At 46.3% G+C, this 26,096-nt stretch overlaps 1 protein-coding gene across 5 annotated transcripts in view; it reads left to right on the forward strand.

The window, feature by feature from the left end:
- Stox2 (storkhead box 2) overlaps nt 1–26,096 on the forward strand; it is a 235,392-nt gene that overhangs the window by 111,948 nt on the left and 97,348 nt on the right. Inside the window, exon 1 of one of the 5 annotated variants that reach the window (XM_021169886.3) lies at nt 13,550–14,278. The exons of the other annotated variants lie outside the window; for them this stretch is intronic. Coding sequence (XP_021025545.1) covers nt 14,113–14,278 — 166 coding nt within the window. The 5' untranslated portion in view covers nt 13,550–14,112. Of the gene's footprint in view, nt 1–13,549; nt 14,279–26,096 lie in introns of those variants that run through there. 5 annotated transcript variants of the gene reach the window in all.

Below are 26,096 nucleotides of genomic sequence, written 5' to 3' on the forward strand. Positions count from 1 at the left end.
AGAATCTAACTTCGACCACACCTTCCTTACATCATGTGACTTCAGAAGCTTAATATACTTAAGCTGTTAAACGTGGGGGAAAAGTTTCAAACAAGCTGTTCAAGAGAACTCCATGGATGTTATTGACAATAGGAGAGTAGGAGTGAGCTGTTTTTCACCCAGGCTGACAGTCAGCAAGTCCTAGTGAGCCTCCTGTCTGTGTCCCCAACAGTGCAGTGCTGAGGTTACCAGCCATGCCAGGACTTTACATGGGTGTCCGGGATACGATCTCATGTCTTTGGTATTGCGTTCTTACGGCCGAGCAACCCCAAGCCCTAGGAATTCGTACACAATTGAGTCTTAAAAATGTAAATACCTGGAGTTCTAAAAACAAGCCAACAAACAAAAACATAAACGCCGTGAGTGAAATTGGATTAGACAGGAAGTATTGGAACCTTGCCTCTTTTAAATAGTCCCCATAAAATACTTCCTCAGTCACTGGAAGCTACCTGTCAGAGAGATGGTCTGTCCTGCCCAATCCGGGAGCGTGGTAGTTTGGGCTTCTTTTGCTTGGGGAAGGAGCTCTGTGCTGATCTACAAACCGAATGAGAAAAGAAAATGCTCAAGATTGACTAGTCTGAAGGAAACACACATGCCCAACTCCTCCTTCCCCATCTGTGGAAGTGTGTGTGGGTTGGAGGGAAGCTGGGGTGGGGATAGGGGTGGGGTGCATTGTTGGAGGGATCTGAGTAAATCTGTATCCTAGCGTTCCTCTGTGTGTACTCATAAGTACTTATTCATAAGATCGCTTCAACACTGGGAGGTAGTCAACTGAAACTAAGGTTTGTTACATAGTACCCGCTCATATCAGGTATTGCAGAGGCCGTGGGGGCAGGGCGGAGAAACATCCTGGATAGGGATCCTCAGAAAGGTATTCTAGTTCTTCCATCTCTGGACCAATTGCTTAGTGTCTCTGAGCCTTAGAGATGTAACGCCTGCCCTTGCTGCTTTGTCCAGCTAGGCTGTTCTATCTCTCAAAAGGGTTTATCGTCTCCCTGGGATCACCATAAAGGGTTCTTGATTTTTTTCCTTAAGTACAATGTTTGGGAGTTGAGGGGTAAGATTACTTGCCATGCCGAGCATCAGGAGTTGATTTTGGGTTCATAGTGTAAAGTGTTAGGTGTGGCTACATGCATCTATACCTCCAATTCTAGTGTGTGTGTGTGTGTGTGTGTGTGTGTGCGCACGCGTGCGTGTTTCTGTAGAGAGGAAGAATTTTGGACTTTGCTAACCAGCCAGTCTAACCAAAAGATGTAAAGATCAGGTTCAGTGAAGAGACCCCGTCCCAAGGGAATAAGGCAGAATGGTGATAGGCCAGGATACCAATGTCTTCTTCTGGCTTCAAGACAACCAGAGACAGGAAGTGGTGTTGGAGGACAGACGTATTTTGTGTTTTGTATCCATAGTAATAGGAGCCCAGGGTGATGTTGCCCTGGGATCTCAGGAGAACAAACATGTGGAAACCTGTGCTTAAAGTGATCTTTTAAGTAAAGAACATAAAGTCACAGGAATGGGAACTGCAAGAGTTGCTGCTTAGGGGTGTCTGGTGGCAGCGTGCACTACAGAGCTGGGAAGTATCTGTCTGAACCGACTGTTGTCTTGTACTTTAGTGGTTCATTTCCCATTATTGACTTGCCAGTATTTACTTCTGGATTTACAGCTCTATTTGTGTGTGTGCACGCCTGTGTGCGTGTGTTGCTCATGTGTCATGTGACAAAAGTGAAGTTCAGAGGTCGACTCTCAGAAGTCAGTTTCTCCCTCTGCCACCTGAGTTCTAGGGCTCCAACTCAGGTTGGCAGGCTCCCTCACCTGCCGAGCCATCTCACCAGTCCTGTTATGATTTTTTTAATGAGAGAGGGAAGTGGCCATGAATGTATTTTCTATGCCACAAAAATCCCCTGGTTGTGTTCTAGCAAAATATGTCAAGGATTTGCCGAACATAAATATGAAGTATGCATTTTTTAAAAACGAAATGGTGAGAGTTACACACGTGCTCGTTTTTTATTTTTAAATATATCAATGTCAGTGTCAGTCATGATAACCCAAGAGACTTACAGGACCCCAGGGGTCTCAGCTCGTCTTTGCAGGTCGGGCGAATGAGGTGCCAGAGGAAACATGTGAAGAGGCTGTGGAGAAAGTCTTGCTTTGCTTCTCAGCGCTTGGAAGGAGAAACAAATGCTAATCTCTGTGATTTCCACAGCAGAAGCCAGAGATGTCTGTAGAAAATGGGGGGGGGGGGGGGAGGATTTCTAAACTTGTCAGCCATGTATATCAGGAATTTCTTCCTCCTCTACGGACATCAGCCTATGACTTCTGCTTCAACCTGTCTCATTCTCAAGTTTAGACTTCATGTGGGAGGACATGAGATTGGCCATTTGAGTCTCAGACAAACTTTGGATCTCTCTAGAGCAGTGGTTCTCGACCTTCCTAACACGTTGACCCTTTAATAAGTTCTTCATGTTGTGGTGACCCTCAAGCATAAAATTACTTTTGTTGATAGTTCATAACTGTAATTTCATCACTGTTAAGAATGGTAATACAAATACCTGAGAGGCTGGATGGTCTTAGGTGACCCCTGTGGAAGGGTTGTTTGCCCCTCATCCCACAAAGGGGTTGCTACCCACAGTTTGAGGACTACGGCTCTAGTGAAACCCTGTTCTCTGTGGGAGGGTCCTGGGTTGCTCCAGGCTTTGTAAAAAGATTAAATTATAGCTATTTTTGCTTACTTGAGTGAACTTTTGCTTCTTCAAATACACAGATGTGGCTGCCGTGTGAGCTAATATACCAAGACCAATATTTCAAAGCAAGGCAGATTTTTAAAAGGTGATTCATGGGGCAGGGGAGATGGCTTAGCTAATGGCATGCTTGCTGTGCAAGCTTGAGCCTCTGTACTCAAGGAGAAAAAGAAACGGGAGTAGTGGTATGTTGAAATTCTACTACTGGTAAGGAGCTCTTGGGTATCTGTGGCCAGCCTCCCTAGCCTTATCTTTGAACATCTGGGTCCACTAAGAGAGTCCCTTTGTTAAAGGTGAGGCTCCTGGAGAATAGTGCCTGAATATGTATGTATATATATACACACACACATGCACCCACACATCCATGTATATCTGCACATACACACACATTGGAAGAAATAAAAGCAACTCAACTATACTTGGGCTCACAGGGCATACAATGAATTTTGTTTAGCTGGTGTCTTTGAGTAAAGAGAGTCAAGGACTCTTTAGATTTCACTGGAAATTAAAAAAAAAAACATTTATTTATTGTGCAGGACACAAGGGGAATCGTACCGCTGCACTGCATGCGTTTGCTATTGAGAAGAAAACTCTTGGGACTCAGTTCTTTCTTTGTCAGGAATCGAACTCATGTCCTTAGACTTGCTTGGTAGGCAAGGTCCTTTACCTGCTGAGCCATCTTGCTGGCAGTGAAAATATATGTTAATAATGCTAAAGAGCATTTTGTAAGATTGATACACCCCCAGGTGTATTTCCCTAAAGAAGAGTGTATTTGCCCTCTGCCGAAAAACTTCTGGTAACAAAGTTCACTGAACAAAACTAAGTACTTTCACTATTACTGCCTAACCTTGCCAGAGAAGATGGTTCGATATTTTCCATTATCTCAGACTGCATTCACTCGTGAATTGGGGCTGCTCCATGCTAGTTAATATACAGACCGAAATATCTAACTATTTTGCTATTCAGTCCAATGATGACTTTAAGCTATTATTTTACTATTGAACCAAATTACTGATTCTCAGGTTTGATTTTCAAATTAAAAAGTTCAGTTTGGAAGCTCTTCTAACAAATCAGTTAGGCATGTGATTCCCTGAAGTTTGCCCCCTCAAACCCCACCACTGTGTGTGTGTGTGTGTGTGTGTGTGTGTGTGTGTGTGCCAGGCTGACCTTGGTAGGCTTTTCTTTCCGACACCTCGGTTCTGAAGCCTCAGTTCTGGGATTATAGGTGTGTATGCCATGCCCACCTCTCATATATTTTGTTTCAACCTTTAGATTTTGCAACATTGTGTTATTTTATTGAATGTGTTATATTTTTGCAAGTGAGCTGATTTTCAGTTTGTGAGCTGCCTTGGCCTTCCCTAGAGAGAGACTTGACTCGAGCCTCCAGGGTATAAGACTGTAGTAGAAGCACAGAATCTAGTGACCCAGTGGAGTTACGGGCAGTGTCTAGGTGAGGGAGAGAACAGTCAGTAGTCTTCAGAGAGAGGAGAAATGGAGACAGCTTCCTGCTTCCTGTCTCGGTTGACAATGGCAAGCATATGGTCACTGGGCTTGGAGGTGTGCACCGAGATGCAGAGGTGGGGCTGGAGAGATGGTTTAGTAAGAACATTTGCTCCAAGTGTGGTACCTATGTTCCAATATCCCTGCTCTCGTTCAAAGCAGAGACTGGTGGTGCATACACCTATTACCTCAGTAATATGGGGTGTGGAGGCAGGAGGGTCACTGGGGCTGGCTGGATAGCAGGCCTAGCTCCAGGCTCAGTGAGAGACTCTGTTTCAAGGTCATAAGGTGAAGACGCCCTATCCCACCTCTGGTCTCTGCTCACACGTACATATATGCACAGGCAGCACACATACATTTGCAGGCAGCACACATGCACACAACACACTTACAGAAAACAAAAATGACCTGAAAAATTGGAAGTGTAAGGATGAGAGTGGTGAATTTTGTGTAGTGAGTAGTGTGAGCTGGTTACTGATAGTAGGGAGGGCAGGAAGGAAGGGGATGGTAAGGAAATTTTAGAAAACGTTCACTTGGGCTGGAGAGATGGCTCAGCAGTTTAGAGTACTGACTGCTCTTCCAGAGATCCTGAGTTCAAATCCCAGTCACATGGTGACTCACAACCATCTGTAATGGGCATCCAATGCCCTCTTCTGCTGTGTCTGAAGACAGTGAAAGTGTCCCCACATATATGAAATAAATATGACTGGAGTGAGCGGGGCTGGAGTGAGCAGGGCCAGGAAAAAAAATAAAAATAAAACATCCACTTGCGGAGGTTAATTGAAAGCTGGGGATGTTGTTGAGCTCTGCAAGTGAACTTGCCACTATACAGAAGGGACTGGAACAAAATTTGGAGACCAACCTGTGCTACTACATCAAGAGGTGACCCCACAGAGCCAGAGAGCCAGGGGAGAATGGTAATGGAACAGTGGGGACAAGCCAACAAGGAAGAAGTGGACAACACTGGCCAACAAGAAATGAAAGAAACTGAAGTCGTGAGTGGAGTAGGCAGTTAAGAGAGGCTTATCTATATTAACGGGGGGTGGGGAATATATTATATGTGTTTGACATTACCTAACGGCAAAAAGGGGTGCGAAAGAACCAGGCAGGAGTCACATAGTAATGAGTACTTCAAGGTTCAAGGAAAGAATGGGTTTCAAATTCAAATGACTCCTGGTCTGTCTGTCTGTCTGCCTATGCCCCCTTCTCTCTCTCTCTCTCTCTCTCTCTCTCTCTCTCTCTCTCTCTCTCTCTCTCTCTCTCTCTCTCTCTCTCTCTCTCGTGTGTGTGTGTGTGTGTGTGAAGACAGGAGCCCATAAAGACTGGTGATGTCTCTCACTCACCCTGTGGCCTCTGTCTGTCTCCCCTCCTCTCCCACCAACACTTGCAACGCTCTGTCTTGATAATGCTTCCTACTTCTCCTCTTCACCCTGTTTCTGCGAGAATTCAAGTTCAAACTTAAATCTGTCTTCTCAGTCGGGCCATCTTGTCCTCTAGGCTGTCCTCCCTAGAATGGCTCAGCGGTTCGGCCTCCAATGGCAGTTAGGAGGTATGGCTTTGGTGGCAGATACTATAGGACATTCCCTTTATCTGTTAATTAAGTTCATCATTTTTGTGAGGAAGTTTATACACCTGGCAGCCTACCACCACAGGTTGCCATCATCCCAGCATCCCCGACTCTTGTCTGTAGCTGTCTGGCTGGGTTGCGTATTTTGAACACATGTCCTCTGACCCTGCTCCTTTAGGGGATACTCAGTCTACCTCCAACCAGTTGAAGGCTATCGCGTGGGAAGGCATACTATTGTACAACGGGGTCTTCCTGTGTTTTAGAAGCTAGGAAGAGATGGCAGTCTAGCCTCACTTCCCCAAAGTCACAAACCCTCCTTTTTTCCTCCAAACTGAGGTCCATTCTGGATGAAGAATAAATGGCTGTGGATTCTCACCACTGGGGATAACCTCAGTGAGGTGGCCTCAGCGTGCAAGTGGGCGACGTGGCTAGTGCCACCCCAGTGCCGCCAGGTGACCACAGTTCCCTGTCTCTCCTCCTCATCTTCTTCTTTCATTTGGTAATTTTAAGACAGAAAAGCAACATTTAATCTTTCAGCAGTTCCCAGGTCTTCCCCCGGAACTGGGCAAAGAATCTATCTGTTACCATATCTGTATTTGATATATGCACACACTTCCTGAAGTCCTCATTCAGCCCATGGAACACTTGGTCACTCTCTGAAGAGGAAGATGCTAGACTCAAAGGGCTGGAGCCTGGCTTACCGGTTGGCCAGTGCAGTGAACCCAGTGCTCAAGAATTGACCACAGGGGTCCTGGAAATAACCCAGCAGTGGGGATCTGGGATGAGCTTATCTCACTTGTAAATTGAGATCCACATGATGTTTCCAAAGCCTTTGAGTGGCCTTCGAATGGATATAGTCTCTGGGTTGACTCCTGGCTCGGCTTCTGTGCCCTGTGTTGGGGCTCACCTTGCTATGAGTTGGCGCAATGCTGGATCCTTGTTGTGCCGTTTATCCAGCTCAGGCTGGAGCTGCTACATTGCCACCTTGCTTACCAGCCCTCTCTGTTTTGTTATTTTCTAGGCTGGTACATGGAAATCTATGACTCCTCTGAAGCTTGTGGTGGGGCCACTTTCTTCTCCCATCATGTTGTGGTGTGAATAGTTATGTTCCCCCATAGACTCATGTTTGGAATGTTTGGCCAATAAGGAGTGGCACTACTAGGAGGTGTGTCTTTGTTGAATAGATGTGGCCTTGTTGGAGGAAGTGTCTCACTGTGTAGGTAGGCTTTGAGGTCTCATATGATCAAGCTACACCCCAGTGTGACACACAGTTTCCTTTTGCTGCCTGCAGATCAAGATAGAGAACTCTCAGCTCCTTATCCCGTGCTGTGTCTGCCTGTGCTCTGCCATGCTTTCTGCCATGATGATAATGGTCTAAACCTCTGACACTGTAAGCCAGCCCCAATGAAATGGTTTCCTCTATCAGACTTGTCTTGGTCATGGTGTCTTCACAGCAATGGAAACCCTAAGACACATCACACAAGCAATGTGGAGGCTTCATCTTGCACCCCAAATAGTTGCACATCTACAATTCCTAAAGAAGGCAAGAGCTTGACCAGAAGTGAAGCCTTGGCACACAGAGAACTGCTTCCTCTCAGGTCAGAGGTCATTTATAGGACAAAGCACTCTTCTCTTGTTATCTGTCTGAAAATTTGACAAGAAACTGATTGGACCTGCAGAAGTCACCTGTAGCCTCATATGCAAATTTTCAAGTAGAATTTGACCAAGTGTGGAGAAAAATTTGATTTGGGCCATTAAAAAAATGAAATCTAGTAATGAAGATTTGAACTTAATTCAGTTTTTAAAAATAATGTATTAAGTAACAATGTATTAAAGTTAAATAAAAGCCGGTTTTTGTTTTTATGAGTCTGTTGCACTACCTGCTTCTCTAAGATGGCTGTTGCTTTTTGGTTTTTCAGTATCACATTTGGTTAATACATTTGTACTGACATTGAAAGAGAAATGGTATGGGTGTAAGTGATCAAGTTAAACTGAAATTTAAATTTCCTTTATTGAATAGTTTAGGCCCATGTAGGGGCCTAGGTAAACATACTTTCTTAACCTAATTTGTACCTTCAAATTTGGTACATTTAATTGAAAAGTATTATTATTATTATTAAATGTATTACATTTCATACAATGCACCTTTCCCTCCAGTACTTTCTGTGTCTTCCTCCTCTCAAATTTCTGACATCTTTTTTGTTAATCATTATCATTACATATATTTATATAAATTAGTAAACATATAAATACAACCGCTGAGCCTCTTTAGTGCTGCTTTTCTGTACATGTTTTGGGGGCTGGTCCCTTGGTATTGGATAGCTAGTTAGGGAGTCCCTCCCTGGGGAGGACTGGTGTTCTTCCTCTCTCGTCGGATATTATCTATCTGATATTAGCTCTTCCTTTAGGGTGGGGCTTTGTGAGGCTTCCACCATCCATGTTGGGCTGATGTCAGGAGTGTTATCATTATTCTTGTTTGGACAACACTGTTGCTACGATTTCACTCCGTGTCCTACGTCTTCTGTAAGACGTAGATCTTTCACAAGAGCTCTTGGTCCTCTTCTCTCCTGAGATGGTCTCCACTGGGGCTGTGCACCCTATGATCAGATGTTTGTTCTCTGCATTTTGACCAGCCATGGTTCTCTCTAATGGCTCCATCTGCTGCCATGACAGGTTTCTTTGATAAAGCATGCCATTTTACATACTCCTGTGGGCATAGAGATAACAGTTTAGAATGCAGTTAGAGGTTACACTGGTTTAGGGCTGTGGCTGTTGTATGTTCTTCTCTAGGTTCTCTGGCCTCATCTGTCTTGAGAATTTGGTTAAGTCTGCAGTACCAGGCATGATTTTCATCCCATTGCGCTCTCTCTCTCTCTCTCTCTCTCTCCACACACACACACACACACACACACACACACACACACACACACACACACACACACACAAACACTCACACACACTCACACACACACATACATGTTACATACCCATATATACTTATACATATTATATGTAGTTTTAGGTAGACGTAATTTTTTATGACCCCCTGTGGCTTTTTCAAGCACCCTTAGTATTATAACATTATTATTATGGTGCTAAATACACATAATATAGAAGTTCCTTCTCAGCTATTGTAACGTGCCTGGCAAGGCGGAGTGCATTAGAAAGTTAGTACTCATTACCACTCTCCATGAGCACCTTGCTCTTATAAAGCTGAAACCCTCTGTCCATTACCCAGCAGCCCCCTGGCTCTGCCCCCTCAGCTCCAGAAGCCACTCTTCTTCTATCCACTCTTGGGATCTTGATTGTACTACTTCATGAAAGTGGGAGACTGTATTTGTCTCGTGGTGACTGACACATCATTTAGCATGGTGTCCTCAAGGTTTGTCTGGGTTGCAGCAGATATTAAAATGCCCTTGCTTTTGGAGGCTGCGTAATATTCCACTGTGTATGGACTAGCTACATTCTGGTTATGCACTGATGGAAAACCAGCTGCTTTCACAATCTGACGTCGATGAACGAAGCTGTCTGAACATTGCTTGCACATCTCTCTCTCACACCTTGCGTTCAGTTCATTCAGGCGCATATTCAGACATGTATGGCTGGATCTATTTAATCCTGTTTTTAACCTTTTGAAGTATTGACATACTGTTATTCAATCTTGCCTAGGGGCTCTAATGCCTCTACACACTGGAGGGCTTTCTTTTCTTCTCTCCCCGCCTCTTTTTGATAACGACCTTCTGGAAGGTTATAAGGGTACCTTATAATACTTTTGATAAGTATTTTGATAAATACATGGATTTTTCTGATGGTTAGTGATGTTGGAGATTTTTATGTGATTATAGTTATATTTTTGTTTGTGAGTCTAGTGTTTAATAGCTGAGCCATCTCTCCAGCCCTTCTGTGCTTATTCTTACTGGCTATCTGTGTGTCTACTTGGAAGCTTTTGGGGTGTGTTATTGGTGTGTGTGTGTGTGTGTTTGTGGTGTTGCTTTAAGTTTTAACAGTTCTCTCTATATTGGGGGACATTAATCCCTTACTAGACTTATGGTTTGCATTTTTCTCCCATTCTGTAGAAGGCATATTTTTTTCTGTCAATAGTGCTTTTTTTCCCTTTATTTTTAATACTGTATATTTTGTATATTCAAAAATTTTAAATCAGTTGACATATCTGACTGGGAAAGACTTCAGCTCAAATCTTTCCTAGTGTTTAATAGCCTTTCCTAGTCACCTAGTTAGAACACTGAGCAGCAATGACTAGAACGAGACGTCCCTACCATCTGGGGCACACACTCCGTGCCTCTTAAATTCACTCAACGGGCGACACATCTGATTAATTTTAAATGATTTAAACTTTAGAGGAGAATCTCAGTCAAACTTTACACTTTTCCTTCTTAACGAGCCTAAAAACAATGACACAATCGAAGTCAAGTCACAAAACAGATCTCCTTAGTATTTATGATCTCATACATAAAACTAAATATGCAAAGGCTTCTTAAGCTTCATTAAAACTTTAATTTTAGAAATTGGACTTGCTTGGCCATTGTTATATGTATGGCTATGTAGCGTATGTATACGTATCTGTGTATGCCTGTATGTGTGCGTCTCCATGTGCATGTGAATTTGTGTGTGTGTGTTTGTTTGGGTGGGTTGGAGGTGCATGCACAGGTGGAGGCCAGAGGTTCATTTTGGGCACTGTTCCCGGGTGCTGTCAGTGGCTTTTTTGGTGTTTTGTTTTGGTTTGGTTTGTTGAGACAATGTCTCTGGTCTGACCTGGATCTGTATCTTTGAGGATTACAGACTGGCTGACTGGGGAGCCACAGTGATCCTCTAGTCTCTGCCCCTCCAGTGCTGGGTTTACAAGCGTGCACTTGGCTTTTTACGTGGGTTGTGGTCTTATAACTCAGCTCCCCATTCTTGTGGCTGAACTGAATCCCCAGCAATTAAATCTTAGTTGTGAATTTCTCAGCTTGAATATTGGGGTTCCCAACAATGGGCTGACTTGGTAAATAGATAGTTCATGAGTAGGATAAGCTATGGCTCTAGGAAGACCTGGAGGCTAGGCGCTGTGGCTGGGGAATCCCGGGGTCCCATGAACCAAGCAGTCTTTTCCATAGCACAGATGAATGGACGTGATGAACTGACTTTCCCAGTCGCTGCACTCATCCGTTCTCTTGGGATGACCATTGCGCATTGTTAGCGGACGTGGGTGAGTCAGTTACTGACAGTGGTGGGGGTGGGTGGGTGGCAGCGGCTACCATACCTGCGTCATGCATCATCTGGGTTCTGAGAGCCCTGGCATGTTTGCTGCCTGCTTCTTAGGTGCCTGGTGTGGCTGCTTGGCCAGTGGATGCTCTCAGTTCCCTGCAAGGTTTGTTGTCACAAGCGACTGAGACCAGATGTAGCTCTCCTCTTCGAATGTATACCAGCCCCACTCATCCTTTCACAGTGTGAAGGTGATCATTTTTTAAAAACATATTACATGTAATTACCAACCAGCCCCTGCCTTATATTATACCCTCTAAACTCCTTCTATATAGAAATTATAAAATCACGGCTGTATTTTTGCTTTGAGTCTTTCTGTGGCCCCCAGTCCATCAAGAGTAGGAAATAAAACTTTGAACATGGCCAGCAAGTCCCTGCATGATCTACGCTCCCTCTCTCTGACCTCACCACCCACGGCTTTCCCGTTCAGCTCTGACTCCAGCCATACTGGCCTTCTTGCATTTCTTCCAACAGAAACCAAGCCTCGTTTCTCGACTTCAGGACCTTCACACTTGTTCCTATGGCCCTGGACTCCAACCCCTTCACTCTTTGAGGGGCTCTTCATGCTCTAGGCCCCACCTACTGTCATGCCCCGCAGAGGTTAATGCATCTTTATAAAATGTGGCACAACTTTTGGCTTTAACTCAGCTTTCTGCATTTCTTTTCTGCTGGACCATTCATTGCATGGGACCACATTTGGTATGTTGCCTATTTAATCTGCCCAGTGAATGAATACCAAAGTTGTCACATGATGACAATCCCTCTTAAGTCATAATTACTGCAAAAATTTGTGTAACCGTTTTAGTGTCTTGAGAATTGATGTTTTGTTGATTTGAGATACCTGAAGGTCAATAACACCCATTCGTGAAAACATTAACAAAAAATTCACCTCTATGGCCCTTTACACATTGATCTTCTAAACCAGTCGTCTTTCTGTTCCTTGTCATTTTAGCAAAGGGTACCTTTTAAGGGCTTGTCTTGAATTTAAAAGGAGGTCGCTAAACATTTATCTAATAGGTTTGTAGTTAGTAATTAATATTGCTTGATGTAGTTATAGGTTTTACATGCGACTTGTGGCTTTTTATCCCCGCCCCCTTGGTATCCACAGAGCGGTTGTTCTGGCTATGTATGACCAAGCCGCATACTGGAGATGGATGATGGTCTCCTGTCTAGATCTCATTGCCTTTCTGCCTCCTGGATGTCTTGCCAGAGCTTCCTGAATCTTAACCCTTTAGGGCCCTCCGACTGCTGAACACACGTTTCCATGAAGGCTTCCTATTGCTGGCTCTGCATCTTGTCACCCATCAGCGTGGAATGCCACCTTTAAAAATGATTGGGAACGTCTCGTTGTCACAGATGCATTAAAGAAAAGGAAAAAAAAAAAAAAAAGAAAAAAAACCCACCCAGCTCAAACGGGAAATGACAGATCACCTCCAGAGGCAATCAGGTTTATTCTCCTTGTTTAGAGCTCAAAACGCATTTTTGGCAACCCAAATGGGGAGGTGAGAGTGGTGGATAAGAATGGGAGTGGCGGCGCGTGGCGGGGCTGGCGGCCAGGCCGGGCGCCTTTAACTCGGCGTGACCTCGCGTCTGGCCCGCGCCCCCTCCTCCGCGCGCACCGCTGTCCTGCAGCGATTGGTGCTTGGACCATAAACAGCTGTGCAGGGCCCGGCGGTGCAGAGGCCCCGGGCCCGCCAGCGCAACCAGGCCATTGGGGAGTGACTTCCACTCAGGATCGCAGAGGGCGCAGGCCGTTGGCGCGTGGCAGTCGGCGTGGGCCTGGCGTCCCCGCGCGTTCGCGGCGCCCCGTGTCTCCGGCTGGGCGCAGGTGGGCCAGGCCGGGCGCCGCAGATCGGCGCGTTCCCACGAAGGCTAGCCCTCGGAGCGAGGGGGAGGGACCATCGGAAAGACGTGGAACGATCCGCGCGGTGTCATCCGCAGGGCCCAGGCCCCGCGCCGCCGCCGCCGCCGTCGCCGCCGCCGCCGCTGGGGCTTTGCTGCGGGGATCTACGCCGAGCCTCCGCGCTGCCCCGAGATTAGCATGACACTGGGTAGCCGTCCCGCTTTTGGCGGTGCCAGAGCGCAACGCACTTGTCCCCGAGCCGCGATGGCCCCGCGCGGGGGCCGATCGCCGGGCTCCGCAGCCACCGCGGCCCGTGAGTAAGAGTATGCCTGCGGCGGGGGACCCACGCGTGTCGGCACGCGCCCCCACCCTCCCGCGCCCCCGCCAGCCTCGGAAGGAGGAAGCCTGACGCCCCGCCGCGGTCGCCAGCACCCAACGGGGCTCTTCCTGCGTTGTCGCAGCGGCGGTCCCGGTGCTCCCGTGCGCCCCCCGTTCGAGCCTCTGGAATGAAGACTGCCTCCCGAGGACTGCGAGAGAGAAGCAGAGGCAGCGGGCTCCGGGGACTGCGGCCCTCGCGGCTGGGAGGTCCGGGGGGACGCGACTCGGACGCTGTCATCCCCACGCCTCGCGCTGAAGCCTCCTAGTGCGGTTGGGGCTGCCGCCCACCGGTCAAGCTGCCGGGTCGTGCGATCCCAGGTCGGCCCCCGGAGGCCTCGGCTTCCTCATTTGTTTGGGTCTTTTGTGCTGTGGCGCACAGTTGGCTAAGCACTCCTGCGCTGAATCGGGCCATTGTCTGCGCTCCCATTGCTTCCACGCTGCAAGTCTCGGCGCCCCCACCCGGGCCGCCCCCTCCCGGCCGCCGAGCCTCCCAACGTGCCTTCCCCCCCAGGAATCTGGAAGCTGGAAGCCGGGCGGATTGCAAATGAAGTGGAATGCATTGTGGGACGAGTGTAAAATCCGAGCCTTCTCCGTGGGGGTGTGGGGGGGCGTGGGGAGGGCCGGACCTGCCGCCGGCGGTGTAGACACCGACGAGAAGAGGGGCTGGGGGAAAAAATGTGCGCAGAGTCCTCCCGGGTCGTGGCCTCGGTAGACGGATGAAGCAGCGCGCTGCGCCCTGGCGCTGAGGCCCTACTATCGGGGCACCAGGGTCGCCCTTCCCCACCATGAAGAAGACCCGGAGCACAACCTTGCGGCGAGCCTGGCCTAGCTCGGATTTCTCCGACCGGGCCTCGGACCGCATGAGGTCCCGCAGCGAGAAGGACTACCGCCTGCACAAGCGCTTCCCCGCGGCCTTCGCGCCCCAGGCTTCTAGGGGCTACATGACATCAGGTTGGTAAGCACGGTTCAGCCTGTGATCGCTGCGCCGCGGCCAGTTGGGGGTTTGGGGTAGAGGAGAACCTGCGATGATGGATGTGCCGAGTTATGTATGGGGAGAGCAGGGAAAAATTAGCTCCCATCCACCATTTTGTACCTCTGTAAGATCCACAGCAGGCCCTCTCAATATGGGGTTGGAGAGCTATTCGTTAGGTAAAATCGGGGAGGGGGACTGAGCTGAGCATCTGGTCTGCAGGGAGATAGGATGGCTGCAGCCTTCCCTGAGCTTTGTGAAAGGCGAGCCTTCGTCCAGGGTTGCCCACAATACCAGGTTCGCCTGTGCCTGCCTGCATTATGGCTTAGAGGATATTTAAACACCCCCTCCCCCCCTTTAAAAAAAGGAACAGGTTCTTTGCACCGTTCTGGAGATTCGAGGCAGGGGGAAGCTCTGCCCATGTCCGTCTGAGGCTGTTTCAATTTGTATGCAGGAGCTATGCCTCGTAGCTCATTGAAAGCTTGGGGAGGGAGTCGTGGTGTGTTTGCATACCGAACGCTCGCAAGATTGCGCGTGGACTTAGCATAGGTTGCATCAGTGCTGTGGATGGAATGGAGGCTGTATCGTGTTTTGCATGCCGGATGGGAAGGGCAAACACAATGGTCTTAGAATTGAAGGCTTCAAAAAATAGGTTTCTTGTGAGAAAGCGGTGACTGTTCAGAGCCTCCTGGAATGAGCTGGTTTTCTTTGAATCCCATTCACTGGCTTGGCTTCTTGGCTTGTGATACTGGACCAGGGATGCTGAAGGGGGAAATCCTGCGAACCTTGCATTTTGTGTCCCTTACAAGTAAGGGTGTGAAAAATGTTTCATTCTGGAAAGAATTTGCTTTTAAATGCAATGTCGTGGAAGCGTGGAGACCAAATCACTCTAAACCCTGTCTTAACTGGGGAGATTGTTTTAAGCTTGTGGTTGGTACTTACAGTCAAGCCTTACTTTCTCCCCGAATAGCAAATCCTTTTAAATTGGGGTCAGTGTCTCACACTTTAAAAATGTACCGTGACCACGTCTCCATTCCCAGAAAAAGCCTCAATCAAAGTAACTATCCCTTTTATTGCAAAATCAGGCAACATAAGGATGTTGCATGCTATTTTGGCAATCATACTCCCTGGATTTTCTCTCTTGTGACAAACCAGCTTTGGAAAGGAAGTAACAACCATAGTTTATGCTTAAGTAATTTAAGTGGCGGCTGTGGTTGCTCTATTCTTTAGGCTCATGGCCAGTCAATTCACTGTACACCTAGATCCAACTCTACCCTCGAACACCATGCCCATAAGCCTGGTGTACACAGAGAGTTTAGTTAATTCCAGGCTTCCCTCCCTCACTGCATCCTCATTCAGCAAACCTCTCTTTCCTGCCCTCCACCCCCATCCCAGAATTCAGAATTGACCCCAAATTCGGAGCTGATGGAGGGCAGGTGGCTATCAGTTCTCTCACAAGCCTGCAAGACTCTTTTAATAATGTCAGGCACACTCCTGAGGAGTCTATTTTTTACCCGTCTCATCTTCGCTTCCTTGTGATCACACTTTCAGACTTTGCAAAAGAGGTCCATGATTACCCAGCGCTGTGAGACATCTTTGAGAGCACGAGGAAGAGGCTTCAAATTTTACACGATTCGCTCATTCCATCCCGGGTGCCACCTGCAGATGGTCAGGTGGTCTTCCCAGGATGATCCATTTCCAGCTGGTGGTTGAATTCAACATCAAGTTACTGCTGAGAGCAGAGGAACCCAAGGAGAGAGCTGTGTCATTCATTCAGCGTTTGGTGGGGTGTCCCCCAAGACCAGTGTCTTGCTAGATTCTCTTGAGGATGCAGGGTTGGACAAAACGTAGTCTTGTCTAGGAAGGAGAGCTGTTACTTACTGTTTTATTGTAAATGTCATCAAGTTCATGGAATGCAAAGCAGATCTAGTGTTCATTGAAAGAAATAATGGATACTGAGGCATTGGGCATGCCTTAATCTCTGTCTGAGCGTTGAGAGGGGAGTGGGTCCTTTCTCCTATGTAACTTTTAGGATGCTGATTTCACGAGAGGACGAGTATCTTATCATTTCCTCCCCCAAATTTGGCTCCTTTCAGAATGTGGGAGGTGCTAGAAGCTGATGCTGTATGAGACCCGTGGAGATCATTTGGAGGAGGCTCCTCCGACAGAATGTGAAGGGGATGCACTTGTATCAAGTTGGTTGTCCTGGGTGCAAGCTGAGCCTTTGTTTCTTGTCTCATAGCATGAACTGGGAAATGAAGCGACTTAGGGACCTGAAGGCCTTGACGCTTCCTTTTGTTAGCCCAGCCATTGGCCTCACCATTTCCTGTTACCATACTCCATTTTCAGTCAAGGAGAGTTTTGTTGTAGGTAAATTATTTGGTTTCAGAGGACACGATAAACCTCTTCAAAAAAAAATTTGTGCTAAATAATCTACAATAGCTTCATCTTGGAGAGACTTTTTAGAAATCCCTCCAGAAAATATGAAAATTATGGGAAATAATTAAAAAAATAATATTTGGGAAATGAGAACAATCCCAGGACATTTTAAAAGAAACACACGCTGATAGCTATCCTGGGTTTAGCGCAGCTATCTAGCACACAGTAGGAGCTTCAAGTAGAGGTATAGGCCTTTATAAGTTTTAGTGAGGCAGTCCCATTTCTAACGGGTAATAAGTAGTCACCAGTGTCGAATGTGATTTATATCAGTGGGCTTGACCTTTGGCCTTGTTCTTTTCTGCTCCCTTCAGGATAAAAATGTAGGCTTCCAAGGTCAGAGCAGACACATAGAGTGCTGATCAGGTCCTGCAAGGAGACAGCTGCATAGAAAAGTGAACCTTTCGGTCATGAAGACGATGCCTTCTTTCAGTGTCTCTTTTCAGTTATCAAACCTAAAGTAATCCTGAGAGTCCCCAGCCTCCTAGCAACCAGGGAGTTCATGGGCCGCAGAAGAGTTCACTGTTCCTCTTCCATATTCATTACCCCACCGTGCCTTCTGGGCAGGAGTGGGGGAATCTTGCCTTTTGTTCAAACCAAGTTGAATATAAAAACGTGCACAGCATCCCAAGAGGAGAGAAGGTTGGGGCAAATGGCGGTGGGACCATTCTGCCTCATTTTCCTAGCACTGGATAGAAATGGTGGTATTAACTAGAGAGCGGAGTCAAACTCCCCAAGAGAAAGGAACTCTGTAATATCCAGAGCAGAACACTGGCGGCTGCGATCCTGGGCCACTGCGAAATGATTGGAGGGCTTTAAGAGGTCCCTGGGCGAAGTCTTTAGAGCCTGCCCTGTTCTTGTGTGTGAGCATCCTTTGAAACATCATTCATAGGATGCCAAGCCTCCGAGGGTAGCTTGTGCTTCATATTCCCTGTATAATGCTGCCGGGATTTTGGTGGGGGAGTCTCCCATCAATCAAGATGGCAAGTTAACTTTCCTAGTCTTCAGCCTCTAGTGAGCATGCCCGTAAAAGGCTTGGCACATGCATGAGAAAGCAGGATGGTGACCACAAATTTTAGGTCAATTCTTGCATTTTTTTAAGTAATGCCTTTAAGGAAGAAAGTCAATATGTTTCATTCTATGGCCCTAAGGAATTTGAAAAGAAAGACAAAATAGAAGCCTAAAATGACATCCGCAACATGAAGATTGGTTTTGTCTGGTGATGATTTAATGGTCTTAATTAAGCGGGGAGACATGGCTGGCACCCGACCCGATTAGTTTATTGGTTTTCATTTTGCAGAATCTAGTTCTGGGCCCTTTAGTGTGAGCCAATTCCTCACGTTCTCATACTGTAGGACACCTGAGAGTGGATGACAGACACACAGGTTCTAATCATGGCCTGCCTGAGCCAGCTGTGTCCCCTGCCACTCAGATGGCCTCCCTCTGTCCGTAATGAGTCCTTTGGCTCCAAGTTCCATTATAGAGGTCTTCTAATGAGCAAGCTCTGGACTTCTGAGCTTAGCACCTGATCGTTAGGAAAGCCCTTTGCCCTTCTCCATACACTGGAGCCTTGGACTTCTCGATGCACGAGCTGTGTTCATGTTGGGACCCTGCTTCCTGACATCCTTAGGCCCTGCGTTAAATGTGTGCCTCATTGTGGCCAGGTGACAAGCTTTAATAAATAGCATCCTGTTTCTCCCTCTTTCCTCTTTGGCTTTTCTCTTCCAGTGGTTTTGATTTGCAGCTTCCCATATTGACTGCTCTCATCAAGCCGGTGGAAGGGAGGGATGGTACCCTCGGAGTTCAAGGACTTTATTCATTATTTCCCAAGGGAACACCCGGCAGTTTACAAAGGCCACCTCTCTTGGTATTTCAATATCTTCTACAGTCTTTGGGAATTTTTTTTATTTGAAAAAAAAAAAAGGAAAAGAAAAGAAAGGAAAAAAGAAAATGAGTATGCTGTACAAAATCTTAGAATGTTTATGACTCCAGGACATTTGAGGCCCTAAATACCCTGTACCTCCAGAGATTTGCAGTAGATTAGCCTACCATGCATTCTTTGGCATAAGATTGATTATGCTGAATGCATGGCTTGAGAGTCAAATCTGGCTAGGTTCTTGCTATTGGGAACATACACAAACTTTGGAGTCTAGCGTAGCCTTTGTTACTCGGCCTTAAAACTGCGAGATGCCTTAAAACTGCGTGATGTCTTGGCTCTAAAGGTGGGTTTCTTGTTGTAGTGAGAGCAGAATACAGTCAAGTCTGAATTTACTCTGGCCACAGTCACACAAGAATGAAGTGACGCGGGTGAATTTTTTTTTAAAAAATAAAGGATGTAATAAACTTTTCCCTAAGTAGTAAATCCCCAAACTATTTTTATGTGATGTTGGAATGTGTAACCAGCTGGCCAGAAAATCCTATTGATTTCTCCTACTTGAATATTTTAAATTTGTCTCTTTACCCCAGCTCTTTAGATCTTCTGTTCTTCTTTGTTATTGTCCAAAGGGACCAGCTTTAGGCCAATCTTCTTGGGACCCCAGAAGGCTTTTATTATTTGTTTTTGTTGTTGTTGTTTTGTTTTGTGTTTTAACCTGGCCCAAAGCAAAACTGGAGAAGTTGATTCTCTTTGTAATGTCTTGCATGCATGTGGATTGAGTTGTGTATGGACTGCTGGCTCTAGAAGGTCTTCCGACTTTCAGCATTTTCCAACCTCCTCCTTACCCTGTGCTTCTATTCTGTCTGGGAGCTCAGAACTCGAGCCATTATGTGTGTTTCAGACTTTCTGTAACATTGTTTAGAACCTGCCCTCCCCTGCCTACCCACCTCTTCAGGTCTGACAGAATTCCATCTCTGCTTCCAGAGTCAAGGTGTCTTGTCTGACCCATTCAATTTGAGATTAGGTCTCATAGCTTGGATTGGCTTGAATTTTCAACCCTCCTGCCTCAGCCTCCACCATAGCTGAGGGTGCAGGGGCACCCCAATGTGCCCAGATTGCCCCCCTTCTTATTATCTTCCTCCAGATCCTTTCTGTGACAGTCGCTTTTTGCTTGTATCATAACAGCTTTGTTCTGTGCCTCCAGCTCACCCAGTCCCATCCTTTACCGGACAGCCAGCTGTTAACTGACAACACCTGTTTCATTTACATCCTTTTTGTGCCAGCATCCTTGAGCTTGGCACACATCAGGACTCTGATGTCTTTTAGATGAGTGACTTCTCTTAAGAGGAGGAAAGGAAGAATGTCTGGAAGTCTGGTTGTGAGTCATCCTTTTATAACTACAGCTTGAATTCTATAGGCTATATATTATCCTACCAAGTATGTTTATTATATACTATACAATCTTAAGATCTTACCTTTGAGTCATCTCCTTCTATGGGAGAAAAAAAAATCCAACAAAGCCGTAGCTGTTCATGAGTGAGCCTTTGGGAATCGGAAGTTGGAATATACAGTCAGGAGCCAAGTAGAGCAGTTAGTCTGGATTGGTGGAGGCTGAACAGGGTTCAGAGAAGGGGAAGATGCTAGTTAACAACTGGAGGGAGGGCTTACTAGGGTCTTGAGGAGTTGCTAGGATTTCAGGAGATGGAGAAGGAGAAGGATTGGGAAAGGATTGGGGAAGACGGCATTAGCCAGATACAATGCTGTGTGGAGTTTATCATATTGTAACTTTGGGATGTGAGAATGGCATAACCAGGCAAGGGAGGAGCTTGGAATTTGGGTGAATCCCGAGTTTATGAGGCAAGTAATAGATTTGTGGCTTTTGGAGGGAGCTAGTGAAAAAACCATTTGAAGACGAGGTGACGTGTGGTGGCGTGGAGTATAGATGGGTACCATGTGTGTCTAATACTTTGGAAATCTGCATGGAAGGATCCACGTAGTGATCCTGCAGTAGATGATTTAAAATAAAAAATAACCCTAGAACCATGGTTCCCTACATTGACTTGCTACACTGTATCCATATGTTTTGGGGGGAGTCTTAACCATACACAGCTTGTCTTAGGCTGTTTTATCTGGGGCTGAGAAGTTTATTTGGTACACAGTTCTACTGACTGTAAGGTCTGAATAACATAATGGTAGTGTCCTTGTGGGATTGCTCTCCCTTCCCCTCCCCCTCTACCCCTTTATCCAGGGCTCCAGTACAGCTGGTCACATGTGGAAGGGAGGGAAGATTTGGTCTGGCCTCACTGTGTAATAGCTCATTGTAGTGAGAACAGGTCCAATTACATCTGACCAAACTTCCTTCCTCCAAGTGGGCATGGATCCCCTCCGCAGAGCAGCACCCCTTTGTCTAGTTGTCTCGTTACATCTAGCACACGATGCTGCTGTAATGGGGACCAAGCTCTCAACAGAGTCAGAAGCACCTCACCCGGACCTTCCAGGTTCCCTTTCAACCCAACTCACTGTTTACTGAAGTGAATGAAAAAGAAAACACCTTTTCTGTAAAACTGCAGGTTTCGCTTGATAATTATATTTTTTTCTAATCCCCATTAAAATGAGACTATGACTCTTTTTGGCTCAAAGCATTTAACCAGATAACCAGCTGCGAAGAACGCATAGGCCTGACTGTCACGGGAGCTGTGTACTTGAACCAGAACTTGTATAAGCCAAGGAGGGAGGGATGGGAGGAAGATGCAAGGGAGGACCTGGCAGATGGGGGAGTGGATTAGTCTTTGGAACTTGTTGGTTTTAAGAAGTAAAAGAAAATAAAAGGCACCCTTATACCTTGCTGGTGGGAATGAAAACCGGTATAGCCACTATGGAAAGGAGCACAGAGGTTCGTCAAAAATCCAGCAGTGGAACCCCGTGATCCAACTATACCTCTTCTGAGAACACACCTAGAGAATCCAGATCAGCCTACTGCAGAGATATCTGCTCATCTGTCTCAGTGCAACGCTGTCCTTGGCATCCAAGTTATAGGATGAACCTAGCTGTCCGACAACATGACTGGTAAAGAAGACACACTGTGTACACTCACAGTGGGGGCTTTATTTAGCTGTAAAGAAAGAGGAGGTTTGCAGGAGGATGGGTGGAATTGGAGTTTACCTCAATAAGTGAGAGAAGCCAGGCCTAGAAAAGCACAGGCGTTTTTATTCATATGTGGAGTCTAGAGTGTGTATACATACACACACACACACACACACACACACACACACACACACGGCATGAAAATGGAAGGATCATTTGGGATGGGGAACCAGTGAGAGGGGTCACAGGAGAGGGTAATGAGTGAGTGTGGTTAAGGAACATGATATCCTGGATTAAAACTGTCACAGAAATCCTCCATTGCTTTCTATAACAAATCTACACCAATTTAAAAAGATGAGTGGAGATGTTGTTTCTGAAGACGATCAGAACGATCAGGAAGCCGGGGACAGTGGAACAGATGATGAGTTCTATTTTGGTCGAACAGATGCGTTCCCAGAGCCAGGAGGTCCTTTAGGCACGCTTGTGCATAGAGGAGGTGCGAGGGCTGTAGGTCGTCATCTGTGCCGAGGAGCAGTTGAGAACACCAGAATAGCCTGGCTTTTATGTACACTCTGGTCGGCTTTTTAGGTGGCTTCAGTTATTTTTATTTCCGCCAGATGGAGGGTCAACTGGATTTCACGGACTGAGTTTTCCTTGGCTTTTCAAAAGCCTGGAGAAGCATCCTTAGCACTGCTTGTAGGTTACCCCCTGGCCTTTAGAACCGACGTCTGGTGTGATTCTTAGGCTTGTGATATTGGTGTTTGCATGGATTCAGTAGCCGTTTTGTTGACAGCAGGAGCATGCCTTGGGTATCTGTAAGGCAGGTTTGCAAAGGAGGAGAGTCACGCAAGTGACTGCACAAAAGAAGAGACCAGCTATGTAAATAATGTATGTTTCAAACATCTGTCATATACCTATTCGGCGGAAAAATTACGGCTTAGGTAACTCACTCTCACAGTTTATAAAAAAAAAAAAAAAACTCCATTCATCTTTCTACTTTAATCCAAGACGACTCCTCCAGGCCAAGTTTTCTCTTTTTGAAGATAAAAGAGAGATATTTGGCAGATGCCTGCAGGCATTCGGGTAGAGGACGGATGCCTGGTCTCATTCTTCTGATGGCCACAGTTTCCCAAGGAGGGATTGTCTGGCAATTAACATCCTGCCTCAGCCCTGATGCACATTCCTGTCTGATCTCTTCCTCTAGAAGAGCTAATAGCATCTCCACTGCTTCTTGTGCACTCACTTCTTGCTTTGAAATGATTTGCTCAGTAAGTGGGATGATGCCCGTCACGATGACTGAGGTGTGTCGGTCATTTTCGTTTCCCCACATTTGAGTGTCACTTTTAGCTCTGTCATAGCCCCCAGCTGATATGTGTTTGATAAGTCTCTCCAAAATATCCATTCAAGCTCCAACCTCTGGTGCCTGTGGATATGACCATATGTGGAAGAAGGTGTGGATGTAGTCTTGTTGAGGTGCTAAGTAGGGTGGGCTGTGCACCCAATATGTAAATAGAAGAAAAGAGTTCCAGAGGGGAGGAGGCATCATGTGACTCTAGGGGCGGATTCGGGAGTATCCATAAGCCAAGTGATTGCTAGCCACGATCAGAAGCTAGAAAGAGGCCAGGATGTATTCTTCCCCAGTGTCCTGGAAGGAACTAGCTTACAGGTGTCTGTAATCCAACTTTAGGAATCAGAATCTTTTTCTCTTGCTCTGTGCTACACTTTGTGTTACTTGTTACAGGGGCTTTAGGACATGGATCTGCCTACCATTGGGTCATTGGTACTAGGCAGAGTCTGTCTTCTCTATGGAGATGCTCAATGGCTGCACGATTCTCCTCTCCTCTCCTCTCCTCTCCTCTCCTCTCCTCTCCTCTCCTCTCCTCTCCTCTCCTCTCCTCTCCTCTCCTCTCCTCTCCTCTCCTCTCCTCTCCATCCCAAGGTAGTGATAGCCCTTGGTAGTTTGTGTCCCCGTGACTGTGCTGGTGATGCCAGCTGCTCTTTTGTAACTGCTGATGAGGGCCTTTTCCTTCATCAAGTGTCTCTGTCTTCAGGGTTCCCAGCCTGACTTTTCCACCATGCCTGGTCACCTATGAGTCACTAATATACTTGAACAGTGTGCTTTTCTGAGAGGCTGTTGGCTCTGTGAGTTAGGGCTTAGAGGCAGGCCCGGAGAGCTTTCCTACCACTCTGTGAGTAAGCAGATATGTTAGCTGTTTTCCTAGGACCTCAGTTTCCCTGTCTTGAAACATGGAAATAATAATGGTACCTGCTCATCGGGTATGGGGTGAATTATGTGAAGTCATATGCATGAAGCCCTTAGAACAAAGTCTGATTCCTTAAAGGTATGGATCTGCTGTTGTTTATTATTGTTTCTTAGAGAGCCATTGCTGACCTGTGCTTGCTTGTAACTAAGGATCCATCCACTTAGAGTTAGACAGTAGCATCAGCAGTTGTCACTTCACTTTAAACCCTAAGACTTGTTCTAAAGAAAGAATTACATGGAAACTATACAACAAATACAATTTTGGTTTTTACTTTGCATCAATGTTGCTCTTATTTTTGGAACCGTTCCAGGCTTTTGTTACATGTCTGATGATAGCCCCTCCTGCTTCTCATGTGACTTCTTGGTGCTTTGGATTTTTCTAGAGCAGTGGCTCTCAACCTGTGGGTCAAGACCCCTCTGGGGGTTGAACAACCCTGTCACGGGGGTTGCATATCAGACATCCTTCATATCAGATATGTACATTTCATAGCAGTAGCAAATTACAATTATGAAGTGACAAAAAATAATCTTTATGGTTGGGAGTTGCCTCAACAAATGGAACTTGATTGAAGGGCCGCGTCATTAGGAAAGTTGAGAACCACTGTCCTAGAGGAAGCCTGGTTGTTTTTGAAGTGCTAGTTTGTGTTCCCATAGTATCCTTGTACATCTATGTGAGCATTATATATTGGGTCATCGTTTTCCTGTGTGACCCCTCTATTTTAGGTTTAGAACCTTAGTAGCTAATAGTTTACATGTATAAGTAGGAAGACACACAGTCTCGTTCAGATTCCTGACAGTCACAGAATGGATTAGGAGTCCAAATCTCTCTTTAACCCGAGGCACAGTTAGCGACCAGGAGTGGTGTGAAGACCTTGCTGTGTAATTGTAGGTATTTGTCACCCTGCTGCACTCTCTGAGCCTAACGGGCAAACAGGGAAGATGGAGCCGTGTCTATGGTCCCTAGGCTGAACTGGTGGAGCCTCTGTTTGTGGAAAAAGCAAGCAAGCAAGCAAGCAAACACACAAAAAACCAATCCCATATAGATCTTTTGACAATGTTGAAAACCAAACTCATCTTCTTGACTCCACCCACCAACCGCCTAAAAGAAAACATCCTTTCAGATCAGATGTTCATATCTGTGACTGTAACAGAGATAGATCCCCAGGAAACCAGGGAACATCACCTGAACTTTCCTTTAAATTGGTTTCCAAATACTTGAAAGAAGTATTTGGACACATTTCCCCCATGTTTATCAACATGTTCTTTACAGTGTAGACAAAGGACATATGTTGATAGACTTAAAAAAAAGTTTAGAAGTCTTCTAGAGAAAGTGATCGAATCTTAAGTGGAAGAGTAAAGAGAATCAGAATTTGTGTGGATTTTCCCTCATCTGTGGGCGAAGGCTCCAAAATCAGCAGAAGTGGAGAGACTTCCCAGTGGTTAGCGCACTTGCAGCACCAGTGTGAGGACCAGCTTTGAATCCTAAGAATGAATGCTGGTTGGGTATGGGGTCCTGACTGTAATCCTGGCCCTTGGAAGCCAGAGTAGTTGAGTGCCGAGCAAGCTGCCTTTTGAGACTAGTTTATCAGCAAGCTCTGGGTTTGATTTAGAGACTCTGCCTCAAGGAATTAATATACATAATCAGTCAAGGAAGCCTCTGGATGTCAGTGTCAGGCCCCTGTCTGCATATTTCACATGCACATTCACACATGCACATAAACGTGTGCCTGCACACAGGTGAACACACACACACATGCACACACACATGCATGCACACACCAAAGAGAAAGAAGAAAAAAGCAAGTTAAACAGTTGCATCGGGTGCCCTGGTATCCACTTACTAGTTGTACAGTACTGGCAAGTTATGTATTCAGATTACTTTTAATTTCTTTATCTATAAACTGAGAACACAGTGATATTTGAGGGAGTTTCTGTGTGGATTAAAGGCATGGGAGAGAGCTGGCAGGGCCCCCGGTGCAGGGTAAGGTCCTGCTGTTTATGATCCTTTGGAACACAGCTATGCAGACCTGGGTCTTCCTTGGTTCTTCACAGCTGAGGGTGCAACAGCCAACTTGTCCAAGGTCAGACCAAGGTCAGGGGTCTACTTAAGTCAGATTCTTAGCCTCTTACACCGACTCTA

Source organism: Mus caroli, unplaced genomic scaffold (genome assembly GCF_978045245.1).
Source record: "Mus caroli unplaced genomic scaffold, Mus_caroli_1 scaffold_10, whole genome shotgun sequence".
Classification (NCBI taxonomy): domain Eukaryota; kingdom Metazoa; phylum Chordata; class Mammalia; order Rodentia; family Muridae; genus Mus; species Mus caroli.